The sequence below is a fragment of the Equus caballus genome, chromosome 8 (genome assembly GCF_041296265.1).
Source record: "Equus caballus isolate H_3958 breed thoroughbred chromosome 8, TB-T2T, whole genome shotgun sequence".
Classification (NCBI taxonomy): Eukaryota; Metazoa; Chordata; class Mammalia; order Perissodactyla; family Equidae; genus Equus; species Equus caballus.
This window is the reverse complement of record NC_091691.1, coordinates 49,149,918-49,166,517: the sequence shown is the minus strand read 5'-3', so window position 1 is coordinate 49,166,517 and position 16,600 is coordinate 49,149,918. Positions and strand designations below refer to the sequence as shown.

General features: G+C 36.9%; 1 protein-coding gene across 2 annotated transcripts in view; it reads right to left on the bottom strand.

Moving 5' to 3' along the window:
- The window catches only part of USP14 (ubiquitin specific peptidase 14), a 35,655-nt gene extending 19,700 nt beyond the window's left edge, over positions 1 to 15,955 (bottom strand). The window contains exons 1-4 of one of the 2 annotated variants that reach the window (XM_023647533.2): positions 15,554 to 15,955; positions 10,810 to 10,955; positions 8,628 to 8,660; positions 182 to 286 (exon numbers count right to left, since the gene is read on the bottom strand). In XM_023647533.2, the coding sequence (XP_023503301.1) occupies positions 182 to 286; positions 8,628 to 8,660; positions 10,810 to 10,955; positions 15,554 to 15,569 (300 nt within the window). In that variant the 5' untranslated portion in view covers positions 15,570 to 15,955. Of the gene's footprint in view, positions 1 to 181; positions 287 to 8,627; positions 8,661 to 10,809; positions 10,956 to 15,335 lie in introns of both variants that reach the window. The other variant, XM_023647532.2, reaches the window with a different exon arrangement.
- Between the last annotated feature and the right edge of the window lie 645 nt (positions 15,956 to 16,600).

Here is a 16,600-nt window from a genome sequence, read left to right as displayed (position 1 = left end):
TATGGAAGGACCCCTTAAGCCAATTTCAAAAATAAAATTTTTATTTACTGCTAAAAACATACATCTTACTGTTAAAAATTAAATCTTCAAAACATTTAGATGCTACTTTCTGAAAGGCATCTTAGTAACTGTACTTCTGAAACGTAGTGAGATTAAATATTGAAAATGTGGTACGTCTTACAGCAGATGCTAACTGTTCTTCTGTCATGTCTTCTACAAAGACAGTTTTAGCTGAAGGTTCCTCAGGAAGAGCATCTGCTGACCCCATCATTAGCAGAGTCATTCCCTGTTTAAAAAAAATTAATTTTATGAAAATGCTCAAAAGTTGATCATGTTTTTATCCAATCAAAGAAGCCAGACACAGAAAAACATATACTGCTTCCATGTGCCAAAAAGGTAAACCTATAGAGACACAAAGTAGATGAGTGGTTGCTAGGGCTAAAGGTGGAAAGAGGGAGTCACTTTAAACAGGTACGCCTGTCTTTCTGGGGTGGTCGAAATATTCTAAAATTAGATTGTAGTGAAGGTTACACAACTTTGTAAATATACTAAAGCTTATCGAATTGTTAAAAAAAAAAAGTACTAGGACAGCTGCTTCAGGCCAGAGGTCACCTGCTTACCATCAAAGAAGCACAAAGAAACTTTTTATAGTGGTGAAACATCTATATCTTGATTGTGTTGTTAGTTACACAACTGTATAAAATTAACCAAATTCATCGAACTGTACACTAAAAAATAGGTGAATTTTACTCTCTATAAATTATATCTTAAGAATGAAAAAATAAATATTGTCATAAAGAAAGTCGAGAATGATTACAATATTGGAGGGGAGGGACATCTTCAAATGATCACTTCTCCCCAGAAAAAATACTTAAGCCCTAATAAAATTCTTTCTGTGAATGTCTATTGTATAACTGTAACAATTATTTACATTTGAATAGAAATATTTTGAGAGCACTGAAATCTCCATTATTGGAAAACATCAAAACAAACACACAAATTAGTTCAAAATGTCCAATTTTATAATTCTACACATTATTAACCTAAGGGAATACTTACACTCAATATATGCTAACACTCCATACAATAGAAGAACAATGAGGCTACTGTCGCCCTAAATCTCACAATCCAGAAATGTGAATGACATCTTACTTAATATCTTAATTGGAAGACATGAACACATGAGACAAAGAAAAGGGTGGAGGGGTATAAAAAAACAAAAAGCAAAAAAAAGCCAGAAGTGGAAGTCTAAAAAAAAAAGACAGTAAGAGAAGAGAAAAATAATGAGAATTAAAATTAGGAAACAAATACGGTCAATAAACTCAGTCTTAAAGTACCTATGTTGAAATCCAATAACCTTTATCCTATCAACTGTTATTTTTACTAAGTTTTCTATAAGATAACAGCAAAGCAGTAGTCAGCTACCACTAAAGAATCTTTTTCCAAAGACAACTGTCTCAGGAAAATCAAATATTCATAGAACATACTAGCAATAGCCAGTTAGAAAATACAATAGATAAGAAAGAATACCAAGAAATATCTAGGAGTAAACCTAACCAGAAATACATAATACTTCAATAAGAAAACTTTGCTTTATTTATTAAAAGAACACCAAAATAAACTGAAGGACATAACACATTTCTGAACTGGAAAAATTATTGTAAAGATGTGATTCTAAATTATTACATAAATTTAATGAAATTCCTTTTTGAAACTTTACAAAATAATTCATTCACCATGAAAACAAATTCATGGTAGCAAATTCATAACCATGAAAACAGTTAGAAATTTCTGAAAAAGAATAAACAAAGACTAAATGGCATTTAAAATTAAGAAAATAGATTATACAATGAAAAATGCTGAGGTGAAGTAGATAATAATTTAGATACGTAATATAAACCCTACAGCAGCAGTTCAAAAACATATCATCTTAGGACCCTTTATACCAAGAGTCAGCAAACTTTTCCTATTGAGGGGCATATAATCAATATCTTAGGCTATCTGGGCCACACATAGTCTCTGTTGCATATTGTTTGTTGTTTTCAACCTCAACCCTTTAAAAATTTTAAAAACATTCTTAATTTGGGGCTGGCCCCGTGGCCAAGTGGTTAAGTTCGTGTGCTCCACTGCAGGCGGCCCAGTGTTTCGTTGGTTCGAATCCTGGGCGTGGACATGGCACTACTCATCAAACCACGCTGAGGCAGCGTCCCACATGCCACAACTAGATGGACCCACAACGAAGAATATATGTACCGGGGGGCTTTGGGGAGAAAAAGGAAAAAAATAAAATCTTTAAAAAAAAAAAAAAAATTCTTAATTTGCAGGCCTTACAAAAACAGGATGCAGGCCAGATTTGGCCCACAGTTCAGTTTGATGACTATGGTTTTACATTTTTAAAAACTGAGAACTCCAAAGCACTTCTGTTATTTAAGTTTTATCTATGAATATTTACCATATTAGAAATTAGAGCTGAAAAATTTTAATAATACTTTAAGTAATGAACTATTAATGAATTATTATTCATTTTAAAAATAATAATATACCCATTTAATGTTAAGATAAAAAACATTTTCTGTAAAAGATAATGGTATTTCTCAAAACAAAGAAAATTAGTGAAGAGTGACTCTGTTGTACATTTTCTCAAATTTAATGTCTAGCTTAAGAGAAGACAGTAGATTTTCATATTTCCTTCTTCATTCAATCTGCTACAATATCGCGTGTCACGGAGCCTATGAAAAACTCTACTGCATACTCATAAACAAATAATAAAAAGGCAAATAAAATCCTAGTATCAATATGAAAATAGTTTTGATCGCAAGGACCCCTTGAAAGAGTCTTGGGTACTGCCTAGGCTTCCCAGGATACAGTTGGAGAACTGGCATCCTATAGGAATCATTAAAACTCTGGAGGTGTAGGGGAGAATTTTAAAAATGTTAATGAGTACAAGCTTTCTTTTTGGGATTACATTTTTTTAAAACTATCTAGTGTTGATGGTTGCACAACTCTATGAATATAGTAGAAAACACAAATGAACACCTTAAAGGGTTGGATTTTATGGTCTGTGAATTATATCTGAATAAAGCTGTTATAAAAACACAAATAGCAAAACAAAGAGTATGCAAAGGTAGAGATAAACACAAAATTTTAAAAATCAAAAAAAGGGAAGAAAAAGAAGAAAGGAACAAATGAGACAGAAAACAAATAGCAAGATGGTAAACTTAAACTCAAATATATTGATAATTACATTGAACATAAATGGTCTAAATGTTCCAATTAAAAGGTAGAGATTTTAAGATCGGATAAAAAAGCAGGACTCAAGTATATGCTCTTTTAAAAAAACCCATTTTAAATATAAAGACATAGATGGATTAAAAGCAAAAGGATGAAAAAAATATATGAAATGCAATCAATAATTAAAAGAAATATGGAATAGCTCTATTAAGCAGACCTCAGAACAAGGAATATTATCAAGGATAAAGAGGGACGGTTCATTGTGATGAAAGGTCAATTCATGAAGATATAACAATCTTATAGATGTATGCACCCAAAAACAGAACTTCAAAATGCATGAAGCAGGGACGAGCCCTGTGGCCTGGTGGTTAAGTTTGGCATACTCCACTTTGGCAGCCAGGGTTTGGTTCCTGGGCACAGTCCTACACTAGTTGTCAGCAGCCATGCTGTGACAGCCACTCACGTACAAAACAGAGGAAGACTGGCACAGATGTTAGCTCAGGGCAAATATTCCTCAGGAAAAAAGAAAAAAAAAAACAAACATGAAGCAAAAACTGATATAACTGAAAGGAGATACAATCGAATCTACACTAACAGTTGGAGATTTCAACACACTTAATAAAAGAAGTAGACAAAAAATCAGTTAGGATACAGAGGACCTGAACACTATAAACCAACTTGACCTGACATCTATAGAACATTTTACCCAAAAACAGCAGAATACAAATTGTTTTCAAGTGCACATGAAATAATCACCAAATGGATGGGCCATAAAACAAGTACCAATAAATTTCAGGGGACTGAAATAATCTAGGGTATGTTACATGACCATAACAGAATCAAATTAGAAATAAATAATACAAATATATTAGAAAAAGCCCCAAATAATTGGAAATGAAACAACATAGTTTTAAAAAATCCATGGGACAAAAAAGAAATCACAAGGTAAATTAGAAAATATTTTAACTGCATAATAAAAACACAGCATATTAAAATTTGTGAATACAGCTAAAAGTTCTTAAAGAGAAATTAGTATTACTTCTGTTTATATAAGAAAATAAGGTATAAAAATCAATGATCTAAGCATACACTTTAAAAAGCAAGAAAATGAAGCAATTTAAACCCAAAGTAGAAAAAAAAAGGAAGTAACTTAGATATCAATAAAACAGAAAATGGGTAATATATAAAATCAACAAAGTCAAAAATGAAAAGATTTACTGATAAATCCTTAGCAACACCAACCAAAAAAAATAAGAACTACTTATATTACTAACATCAGGAATGAAAGAGGGAACATCAATAAATAATAACAGATACAAAAGGACAATTAATGAATATTCGATATGACGAACTTTATGCTGATAAATTCAACATATTTAAAATAAATTCCTCAAAAGAGAAAATCCACGAAAACTCACATAAGAAAAAGTAGAAAATCTAAATAGCCCTATATCTATTAAAGAAATTGCACATCAACCAAATAAATTCCCACAAAGAAAAGCTAAGTCCAAACAGAATTCACTGGTAAACTACTTCAAATATTTATAGAAATAATACCGATCTTACACAAACTCATTCAGAAAAGAGAAGGGAATACGTCCCCAATTCTATTAATGAGTCCAATATAACCCTGATAACAAAATGAAAGATGATACAAAATAAAAATACTAATATCCCTCATAAACATATATGCAAATATCCTTAAAAATATGAGAAAATTAAATCCAGCAATACATAAAAGAGACAAATACATCATGACTTAGTGAATTTGTCCCAGGCTGCAGTTCTCAAGTGTTGTCCGTGAACCCCTATGGGGTCTCTGAGCTTCTGTCACAGAGCCAGCAAGGTCAAAACTATTTTCTTAATAATACCAAGATGCTATTTATTTCCCTTTTTCACTGTGTTGACATCTGCACTGATGGTGGTAAATCAACAGTGGCAGTTTAACAGTTTAGCATATATCAAAGCAGTGACATCAAAATGAACCAGTAAAAGCGATTAATTTTATTAAATCTCAACCCTTGAATACACTTCTTTTCGATATTCTATATTATGGAATGGGAAGTACCCATAAAAAACTTACTTCTCCTGGCAACCAAGACGTCCTACAGTAGGTGAATGAATAAACAAACTGGCACATCCAGACAATGGAATATTATTCAGCACTAAAAAGAACTGAGTTATTGAGCCATGAAAAGACACGGAGGAAACTTAAATGCATATTACTAAGTGAAAGCAGCAATCTGAAAAGGCTGCATGCTGTATAATTCCAACTATATGACGTTCTGAAAAAGGCAAAACTACGGAGAGGGTAAAAATATCAATGGCTGCCAGGGGTTGGGGAGAGGAGGGGATGAATAGGCAGAGCACCGAGGACTTTTAGGGCAAAGAAATTACTCTATATGAGCCTATAATACTGGATATATATCATTACACATTTGTCCAAACCCATACAATGCACAACACCAGGAGTGAACCCTAAGATAAACCACGGACTCTGGATGATAACAATGTGTCAATGCCAGTTCATCAACTGCAAAAGATGCGCCATGCTGGTGGGGAGGCTGCTGCTGGAGAAGGCTACGCGCATACATACGGAGGGAGGAGGGCACAGGGGAAGTTCTGTATCTCCCGCTCAGTTTTGCTGTGAACCTAAAACTAGTCTAAAAACTAAAGTCTATTGAAGAAATAATTACAAAGTGCCAATCAATTAAAAAAGAAAACACCACTTCTGGGTACCTAAGTATGATAGCTGTCTTTGGGATACGCTTGCGTAAATGTTTAAGTTGCAAACTGGACTAGTTGTTTTTTTTACATGTAGTATTTTTACTTAAAACAACTGACAAATTATGCGTTTTTAGACTTGGGTATTTAGCCAACATTTTCTCAAAAATGAATGAAGTGAGCTTGTTGCTTCAGGGAAAACAACTGACAATATTCATAGTTGCCAATGACAAAATTAGAGCTTTCAAGGCTGAGAGAGCTACTCAGCTGCAAACAGAGGCTATGTTTTATAGAAATCAAAGTTTGATTCAGAAGATGGAACCAAAGCTCAGAGTAGAGTGTCACAATCATGGAAAATCATTACCAGGGAGAGATACTGGGACCAAATCAAGGAAATAAGACATGTGCCTGGGTGGATTCCAGAACTGCAATGGATCAATGATTCTATATTGCTTCCCATTCTCCCTCTTTCTGAATGGATTCTATTGTGGTTATCCTATCCTTGTATCACCACTGTACACACTGGGTGTGTGGGAGCATATAACTTGTCTCTGGTTTACAAGTGTTCAGAATGAGGAACCATACTTGAGGAGCTATACCCAAGAAATTGCACTTGAAGAACTTCATCTGGACTTGGACTTGGTTAATATGACAAGATCCTGGAGTTTGAGTTGATGCCGAAATCGAATTAGACTCTGGGGGTCTGGAAGGGCAGGGTGGATTTGCATTCGGGAGGAATGTAAATTGCTGTGGCCAGAGGTCAAATGTGGCAGATTATATTTTCCAAAGATAGCTGCACCAATATCTCCTATCCTAAATGCTCTCCTACAAAGTGATCTTGCCACACCCCCAATAAAAGGTGGAGTCTGATTTTTTACAGTGAAAAAAAAATTAGAGCTTTCAAGTGAAAATAAGAATTTTGTATCTGTCACTATGCACCTGGCAGCTTTCAACTATTTAAAGATTTTTTTGTTGAGGTTGGTAATGACATTAACTAATGCAATTTTTTGACATTGTATAATGAAATGCATCAACATACATAAGATCTAAAAAACTCAGAAAACCATTATTTACCAAATGACCAATACATGATGTTCAAAATCATGCATGGGTATAAGACCCATCCTAAGTGCAAAACAGACAAATAGATTTTAACGTACAAAGGTCACTGATGTGGTTTCTACCACATCAAACTAACCAACAATAAATTATCATGTGTTGAGTTTTGGTATACTATGAAAGAAAAATGTTCACCATTTTATCTGAAAAGACACCTCCCTCGTCCAACTATTTAACTATGTGAGGCCAGATTTCTTACATATACTTTAATCAAAACAACATATCACAACAGATTGAATGCAGAGGCAAATATGAGAATTCAGTTATCTTCTACTAACCTAGACTGTCAAGAGATTTGCAAAACTGTAGAACAATGCCAGTCATTTCACTATTTTTTTTTGTTTTGAAAAACATTAGATTAACTTGTAATGGGTTTGGTATTGTTATTTTTAAATGAATAGTATTTTTTTAAATTTCTCAATCAATAGATATAACCCATAAATATGAAACTCTTTGGGATTTAAAACCAATAATTTTTAAGAGGGTAAAGGGGTCACAAAGACCAAGAAACTGAGAACTACACATAGCAGGAACGCAAGGTGTAACAGTTAAAAATCAGTGAGACTAACTAGATTACCAGAATAACAGAGAAAAGTCATATGATCATTTCAATAAGCAGCAGAAAAAGCACTTAAAATTCAACAGCCATGCCTAATCTAAAAGGTCTTAGTGAACTAGGAATAGACAAGGATGCCCACTCTTACCACTTTCTATTCAAAACTGTATTAGAAGTCCTGGCCAACGGAGTAAGACAGTAAAAACATAAAAGTTACAAAGACTGGAAAGGGAGAAGTAAAGCTGCCTCTATTTATAGATTACATGCTTATGTACATAGAAAATCCACTGGAATATACAGAAAAAAACTACTGGAACTAATAAGTGAATTTAGCAAGGCCAAAGGATGAAAATAAACTGTCTTTTCATAACCTAGCCATAAACAATGGAAAATGAAATTTTTTAAAAATACCATTTTCAACAACCAAGAAACATCAACTTCCAAGAATCTAGCAAAAACCATGTAAGATCTCCACACTGAAACGCTACAAAACTTTGCTAAGAAAATATAAAGAGCTAAATAAATGGAAAAATACACCATATTTAAGGATTTTAATACTCCATACAGCTAAGATGTTCATTCTCCCCAAACTGAACTACAGATTCAATGCAATCTCAAACAAAATTCCAGGAGTCCATTTGTAGAAACTAACAAACTTACTCTAAAATTATAAGGAAATGCAAAGGAGCTAAAATATTCTTGAAGAAGTCATCGTGAACATACTATCTTATTTCAAGACTTGTATTATAAAGCTTTTAATCAAGTCCATATGGAACTAGTATAAATTTAATCAAATCTATCAATGAAACAAGAGTCCAAAAATAGAACTACAACTGATTTTCAAGCAAGACACAAGTCAATGGGAAAAGGAGAGTATTTTCAATAGATGGTGCTGGAATAACTGGATATACAAATGGAAAAAAAGGCTTTTGGAATATATTTTGGAGTAATAATTAGGAAATTGCATTATAATAAGCTTTCTTAAGATAATACTTACATTTTTTATTTTGATGTTTCCCCAATCATCATCCTGTTTCAAAGACAAATTAAAAAAACATTTAACCACTCTGTACAATCTGAACATAATCTAATAAACAACTAATTTTAAACTACTTCAAAATAGAACGTTTTTCTGTATGCAGATTTTATTTAAAATTACTGTAATCAAAAGTATTTTACAAAAAACAAAAAACCCATGCAGTCCTAGTAAGCCTAACAATTGCTTAAACTGTGTAAGACACAATCTAAAAGACAGTAAACTTGGCAGCACCAAAAGTACTAAAAAACACTTGATTGATGACAAATGACAGATACTAACTTCTTGCATGTTTATTGAATGTGTAGAACCAGCAGAGCTAATAACTAGCTTATGTGACAAGAATGAAGAATAACTTACAAGGACTACATAATTAAGTGAATATATAATTTACATAATTAAGTGAATATATAATTTATCACCCAAATCAGGAGACTCTTGAGAATGAAAGTAGTATTAAAAATTATATCAGGAGAGTAAACAAGACTACCAGAGGCAAATCAACACTTAATAATATTTGCCATGTCCACAAATGTTTCTCAAGTCCTAAATTTTACACCTAGGAAGCAATTAAATACTTTCACTTCCATAGGTTCAGTTAAAACGATTTTTTTTAACGCCATGATTGGTCCATAGATATTTTGGCCTAGTGCAGCTAAGCCTTTCCCTTCACAGAATAAAGTCAGTTCCACATTACTCTTTTTTTTTTTTTTTACAGAAAGTGCCAGGCACTCATATGCTTTCCTTTGGTGATGTCACTAATTATCTCTTTGGACACCCTGCTTCAAAGTGGAACAGGAACTTCCTAAAGGCCCTTCTCAGTTCAAGGGCTATTAATGCTAATCAGAAGGAATGATAACTATATTTGCCTCCTCAGATCACTTACTTATTCCAGCTCACACAAAGTTGGGAAATGAACCCATATCTGCTCAGCTTGTAAATCTCAAGCTCTTTTGGTACCTTACTATGTTACTTAAACCTCTCTGATGCTCAATTTCCTCACTTATAAAATACGTAAAACAGATTTACTTTCCTCACTTTTAAAATACATACAGTTGAGAATTAAAACAAAGGAAGAGCCTGGCACACAATAGGTATTCACTAAGTGGTAGCTGTTAGTAGTCATAGTTTCACTTAAGCAGCATTTTTCTATAATTCTCCACAATACACCACCAGTACACAGCTCAGTACAAATTGGCTTATCAAGTTCACTAATGGCCAAAAGCTCATACCGCAATTTGGAGGGGAAACAATGTTTCTTCACCAACATCTTTTACTGCCCGCTGACAAGGGGAGCCAGCCCTTATCTCTAAAGTTAACTACAGCTCTTTAGCATTTCATATCTGACTCTTGAAGAAAGCAGTTTTTAATATACTACACTTAAATGGTATTACAAACAATAATAAAGAAAATAGTTTTGCTTTGTGGCCCTTCATCAATGATGCTAGTAAGCTTGGACTCTTAACTGCAGTCAATGTGATCATTCCAAAGGAACTAAAGAAAAAATTAGGCTCCCTCTCTTTTTAAACAAAAATTTTTTTCTCCCATCTCCAGATAGGTGTTAGATAGCAATAATTCAAGAGAAAAGGGCTCTCTTTTAATGGGTAGGATGCAAGAAAAGCCAAAGGAAAAAATGAAGTTTTCCAGTATTCCAGAAATGGGGCTTTGGTAAAGATGTTAAAATACTCTGAATTTCAACATTTGAATGCATATACAAAAATACATTCTGTAGTAGTCATTTTTTTAAAAAACAAATTTACCATATTGTTCCATATTTTTAACAAAACATAAAATTTTGCACCTCTATAACAGAAAATTACTTAAGGAAATAAATAGATTTTATATTAGTCTAAATAAAATAAAATACTTCTAACACATCCTCATAGGAAGTGCCCCACTCCCCTGATCCCTAGAGGTATTCATTGATATAATGCACTTTAAAATGAAAATTTTAATGATGCTTTTATAACATAGCGTTTTGAAATGGCTACAATGTTCCCCTCTTACACTAACATGAACAAGAGTTTTAATCCCAGAGATTACATACCTTGACTAAATAAAAAATACTGCATATGCTACATTTCTGGTGTTATTTTCACTAATTATATAATAAATAGTAATGAAGATTTGGACTAAATTTTACCTTCAATGTTCCTCCTTTCACCATAACTTTCTGTCTCGCTGGCTGGACTCCAGTCAGTGCAAAAAGCTGAGCCTTGAACACCATTGGAGGTTCATCAGTATTCAATTCCACACCTTCAAATTTCTCCTTTCCCCATTTCACAGTAACTGTTAATAAAACCATAATTTATTTTTTTCATTTACAAAATAATAAGACAGATTTATAAGATCCTTAGGGACTATAAGGCTAGTTCTTGAAAACTAAACTATGTCATTCATCTTTTTCATGCCCATTATGCTAATCAGGAGTGACTTGAATGCAGTAAATTCTCAATAAACTTTAGATCTAATCCAACTTCTCATTTGATAAATAAGGAAAGAGACTTAAGAGAAGTTGATTGATTTACTAACCTCACAAAACTAGTTAGTAAATATTCAAGTCTTCTGAATCCTACTCCAATAATCTCTGCAAAACGTGAACAACACGGAAATAGTTTCGAAAATAAGGTTCACAGACTTCAAAATGTGTTTAATTAAACAATCACTAAAATCAGTATATACTGTTGGAATAAAGAGAGGAAAGAAACGTTAGAAAGATAATTTGAAAGAAGAAAAAAATTCTTGGGAGAATAAAGCATATTTAAAACAGGTTAAGGAATAAAGATGCTAAATTATAAGAAGAAACGTGTGGGAGAAATGAAAGGTATGGTTCCTGAGCAAGAGGTGGTCAAATATTAAGAAGAATCCAAAGATATAACTAAATCATTAGAAAAGACAGAAATCCTACTTCATAGACATACCAATGGCTATTAGGAAAAAACCCAAAAACAATACAACACAGAAAATAACAAGTGTTGGTGAGGATGTGGAGAAACTGGAACCCCTGTGCACTGATGACTGGAATATAAAATGGTGCAGCCACTGGGGAAAAAGGTATGATGGTTCCTCAAAAAATTAAACACTGAATTACCATATGATCCAGTAATTCCACTTCTAAGTATATACCCAAAAGTATGGAAAGCAGCAACTCAAACTGATATGTGTATACCCACGTTGACAGAAGCATTATTCACAACAGCCTAAGATGGGAGGAACCCAAGTGACTATCAACAGATGAATGAATGAACAGTACATGATATATACACACAATGGATATTATTTAGCTTTAAAAAGTAATGAAATTCTTCCATGTGCTACAATGTGGATGAACCTTGGAGATATTATGCTAAGTGAAATAAGCCAGATACAAAAGGACAAATGTTGTATGATTCCACTTATGTAAGGTACCTAATAAAGTAGTCAAATTCATAGAGAGAAAGTAGAGTAGTGGTTGCCAGGAGGCTAGGGGGAAGCAGAAATAGGGAGTTACTGTTTAATGGGTACAGAGTTTCAGTTTAGTAACATGAAAAAGTTCTAGAGGTAGATTGTGATGATGGTTGTACAACTACAAGAATGTACTTAATGCCAAAAACTGTACACTTCAAAATAGCCAGCCCCATGCCCGAGTGGTTAAGCTCATGTGCCTCACTTAGGTGACCCAGGGTTTTGCTGGTTCAGATCATGGGCGCGGACCTAGCATTGCTCATCAAGCCATGCCGAAGCAGTGTGCCACACAGCAGAACTAGAAGGACCTTCGTCTAGAACATACAACTATGTACTGCAAGGCCTTTGGGTGGGGAGAAGAAGAAAATAAAAAAAGATTGACAACAGATGTTAGCTAAGGGCCAATCTTAAAAAAAAAAAAAAAAAGGTTAAAATAGGGGGCCACCCCTTGGCCAAGTGGTTAGGGTTTCACACACTCCGCTTCCGCAGCCCAGAGTTCGCAGGTTCAGATCCCAGGTGTGGACCTACTCCACTCATCAGCCATGCTGTGGAGGCATCCCACATACAAAGCAGAGGAAGACTGGCACAGATGTTAGCTCAGGGCTAATCTTCCTCAAGCAAAAAAAAGAGGATTGGCAATGGATGATAGCTCAAGGCAAATTTTCCTCACACACACAAAAAAGAAAAAAACGGTAAAACAGTACATTTTATGTTACATATACTGTACCACAATAAAAAAATTTCAATCAGCCTCATAAAATAGCTAACTTTTAAAATATGTAAAAATAAATAAACTCAAGGATAAACAGTGTTTGTTTCCACTGAAAAATTAATACCTACTCAAAATGAGAATCTCAAAACTAACAATGGTCTGATTTCCAACTACTAAAATCAGAATATGAAAAACTGACTCTGACTCCAAATCTCAATTCTTTCACCAGTTCAATTAATGTGGTTAGCACTCATTCAATAAGCCCAGTAACAAGCATTAGGGAAACTATGAACAAACTTAATAGTTTACTCAAGGAGAGACAGGGAAAAAGCTTAAGATAATTAACAATATAAATATTATAAATGCTACAGGAGTACAGAGTAAAGCTTCATGAGTGAGGAAGGATTCCCTGGAGGAAGTGATAACTTTGAATTATCACTATCAACTTTGAGTTGAGCATCAAAGAAAAAATTAGACGTTAGCCAGAAAACAAGAGCGAATAAAAGCATTCCTGGAAAAGACAAGAAAAACATTCAAAAGTATAAAGCAGCATAGCGTGTTCCGAGATGTAAGTAATTCCCAGAGTGAAGAGCAAGCAGCTGAAACTGGAAGCTGGCCAAGGATCAAGTCAAGGAAGATAACATAAGTCATGCTAAAATGTACGGGGCTTTATGCTGTAGGACGTGAGCAACCCCTGAAAGGTTTTTATACAGGCCATGTTGGTCTGGTTTGAACATTAGATCCCTCTAGCAGCATCAGGGAAAATAGGTTTGAAGGGAGCACAACTGTAATCACTGAGATAAGCTAGAAATATATTACAATAATATAAGCAAGCGATGAGACTAAACCAAAACAGTATTAGAAATAATGAAGAGAAACCCACCTGCAATTTATTTAGCTGTGTCACCACCAGCAAGTTACTTAAACTCTTTGCTTACCCATAAAGGAGAATCAGATCAGTATCACAGGATTACGTTGAAGATTAAAACAAAGTACCATGTATAAAAACAATAGCCCTGTGCCAGGCACACAGGTGTTCATTGATTTTTCTAGCACTTATCCCTAACCATATAAGAATCTGAATATTTTATGTGCTACTAAAACTTAAGAAAAGGTACTTAAAATGTTCTCATTTTTGCAGAACCTGAAAATACAGATTCTCAATATGGAGATGTCAAAGGAAGAAACCTTAGAAATCTACAATTCCCTCATTTTGGAAATGAGGAAAAGATCTGATTAAATATTTAAGATGGAACTCAATTTTCTCTTTTTTTAAAAGAATCTTTTTTTTTTTTTAAAGATATGCTTCTTGGTGAGGAAGATTGGCCCTGAGCTAACATCTGTTGCCAATCTTCCTCTTTTTTTCCCTCCCCAAAGCCCCAGTACATGGTTGCATATCTTAGTTGTAGGTCATTCTAGCTCCTCTATGTGGGACACTGCCTCAGGACGGCCCGATGAGCGGGATCTAGGTACAGGCCGCCAAAGCTCAGCGAACGAACTCAACCACTCAGCCCGGCTGGCCCAGAACTCAATTTTTAAGATAGTTTGGTGAGTACATGCATTTTTGAGGGGAACAAAGAGAGGGACTGGTTTTGCTGTATGTGAGTCTACCAGTGTGTTTTAGTAGTATTAGTATACTCTGGGTATTTACCGCCATTAGTTAATTAATGCCCCTCAATTTTATATTGCATAAACAGAATATACCATTCTACTGTTAATCATTGTGGCCTCAGAAAGAGGTTAAGCAATCACTATGAAGGCATTCGATTCAAGATTCTAGAAAGTCAAGAATCCACCTCGAGATTAAACATTACTCTTTTGTTTCATATCATTCTTTGAAAATACTGAATCTTCAATAAACGAATTATGACTGAGAGTCAAGGATGGCCAATGAATCACAGATCCACAACCAACCGGAGCCACCACACACATTTTAGGTGCCATTTTGAATAAGACTAGCAAGGTCCATTTAACTAAGAAAAAATGTGACCCCTGGCCAGTACCTCGGACTGCCGTTATGCAAAATAACGCTGTCAAACGCCAATCAAAAGGAAATGACGCCCATGGATATTTGTATTTCACCTACCTCTCAAAGCTAACATTATGCTCGGGACAGAGAAGCCCAAAGCACAATGTGTGATAAAATGAAAACGAAGCAAAAAGATAAATTCGCAATCTGCCTCGGGATAAAACCGAAATTGGTACAAAAAGGGCGGGTGAGCCAAAGGCAAGGATGCTATAGAAGGAAACCCCCAGAACGCTGACGGCCAACCTCACCTCCCCGGTCCCTCGATCCCTCCCTGGCCTCAGACTGCCCCTCCTGGCCGCTCCCTTCCGCAGCTACCACCGAGGAGCCCAGGGAAACCCCAGCACCCCTCCAGCCTGGTCCCCGGGACACACCCTCGCCTTTCCTGGCCCACGAGGACAGCGGCAGAAACTATTCTGCAGAGTCACCACTCGGAGAGGCCAACGCTCGCTGCTTCCATCTCCACTCCCGCTCCCACCCCACCCACCTGGCGGCCCAGGACGGAGAGCGCTCCCTCGAGCTGCAGGGCTCGGAACTGGCAGGGAGAAAGGGGCCGGGGTCATCCCCATGCCGCAGTCACCTCCCCACACACACGCCTCCCCTGTCTCCTCCCCCGCCCAGGGCTCGGCCGGGCGCCCGCCCCGCAGGCCAGGCCTACTCCGAGGCCTAGCGCCGGGCTGGGCAGGAGGCGAGGAGGGAGCTCACCGGAGTAGAGCGGCATGGCGAGGCGCGAGGGGCGGCGGCGGCGCAGGAAGGCTGGGCCTGGCAGGAGCGTCGAAGGCAAAGGGACGCGAAGAAGCTGCGGCGGCGGCCGAGGCAGAGGCGCGGCGGTGGCGGCAGCGGGGCTGCGACAAGAGGCTCATTCAAACCGGCCACTGGCGATGACGCAGCAACACGCAGTTCGCCCGCGGAGCCACGGGCGACTGCAGGGAGGAGACCGGGAGCGGCGAGGCGGGGCCTGGAGGGCGGAGAGAGCAGCGAGGTGAGGGGGAAGCCGGGAGAGGCGCGGGCGCGCGGGCGGCGGGCGCGGCGCGCGGGCACGAGGCCCCTGCGCCTGGACAGGTGCGCGCCTGCGCTCAGCGCGCGCCCCCCGCCCGCCGGCTTCGCGGGCCCGGCCCCGCCTCGACTGGCCGCAGGTGGGGTGGGAACGCGGTGTCCCTGCGGTTGTCGTTTTTAAAAAGTCATTTTCCCCTGTTTCAAAACCGTGGGTCAGTACGAGCCCGGGATTTTTTTTTGTTAGTGTAGCCAGTAGAAGAGCTGAGAGAGGCCTTGCTCCGCCCCTCAACTCCGTCTTTCTACTTATTAATGAAAATGTCTAGCCTTCCCTGTCGGGGTTTTGTGACAAAAATAAATGTCGAAGCGCTTTGAATGCTTCAGAGATAGGTCTGCCTTGATGGTAATAGACTGTTGTTTCTAACAACCGGTTGGGTCTGTAGGTTGGATGTGGTCAGGTAGTAGGAAAAACGCCCTACGAGTCCGGCCCCAGCCCCGGGGTGCAAGTTCCCTGTAGCTTTGCACCTCATTGTCTCGGACAGGTTTCCCGGGCTGGAAAGTGACGGAATCAGTCTGGGAGGTTTCTGAGGCCTCTTCAAACTCTAAATCGTCATGGCAGAGACAAATTGAAGCATTCTAAATGAATTAGAGTGGAAATAGAACCTGTAAACGAACGGAGGAATTTCGAAGAAATGCAAATTAAAATTGAGGTACTTTCTTGCCTAATAAAGAGGTTTTATAAAGATCCCAAATGCTGCA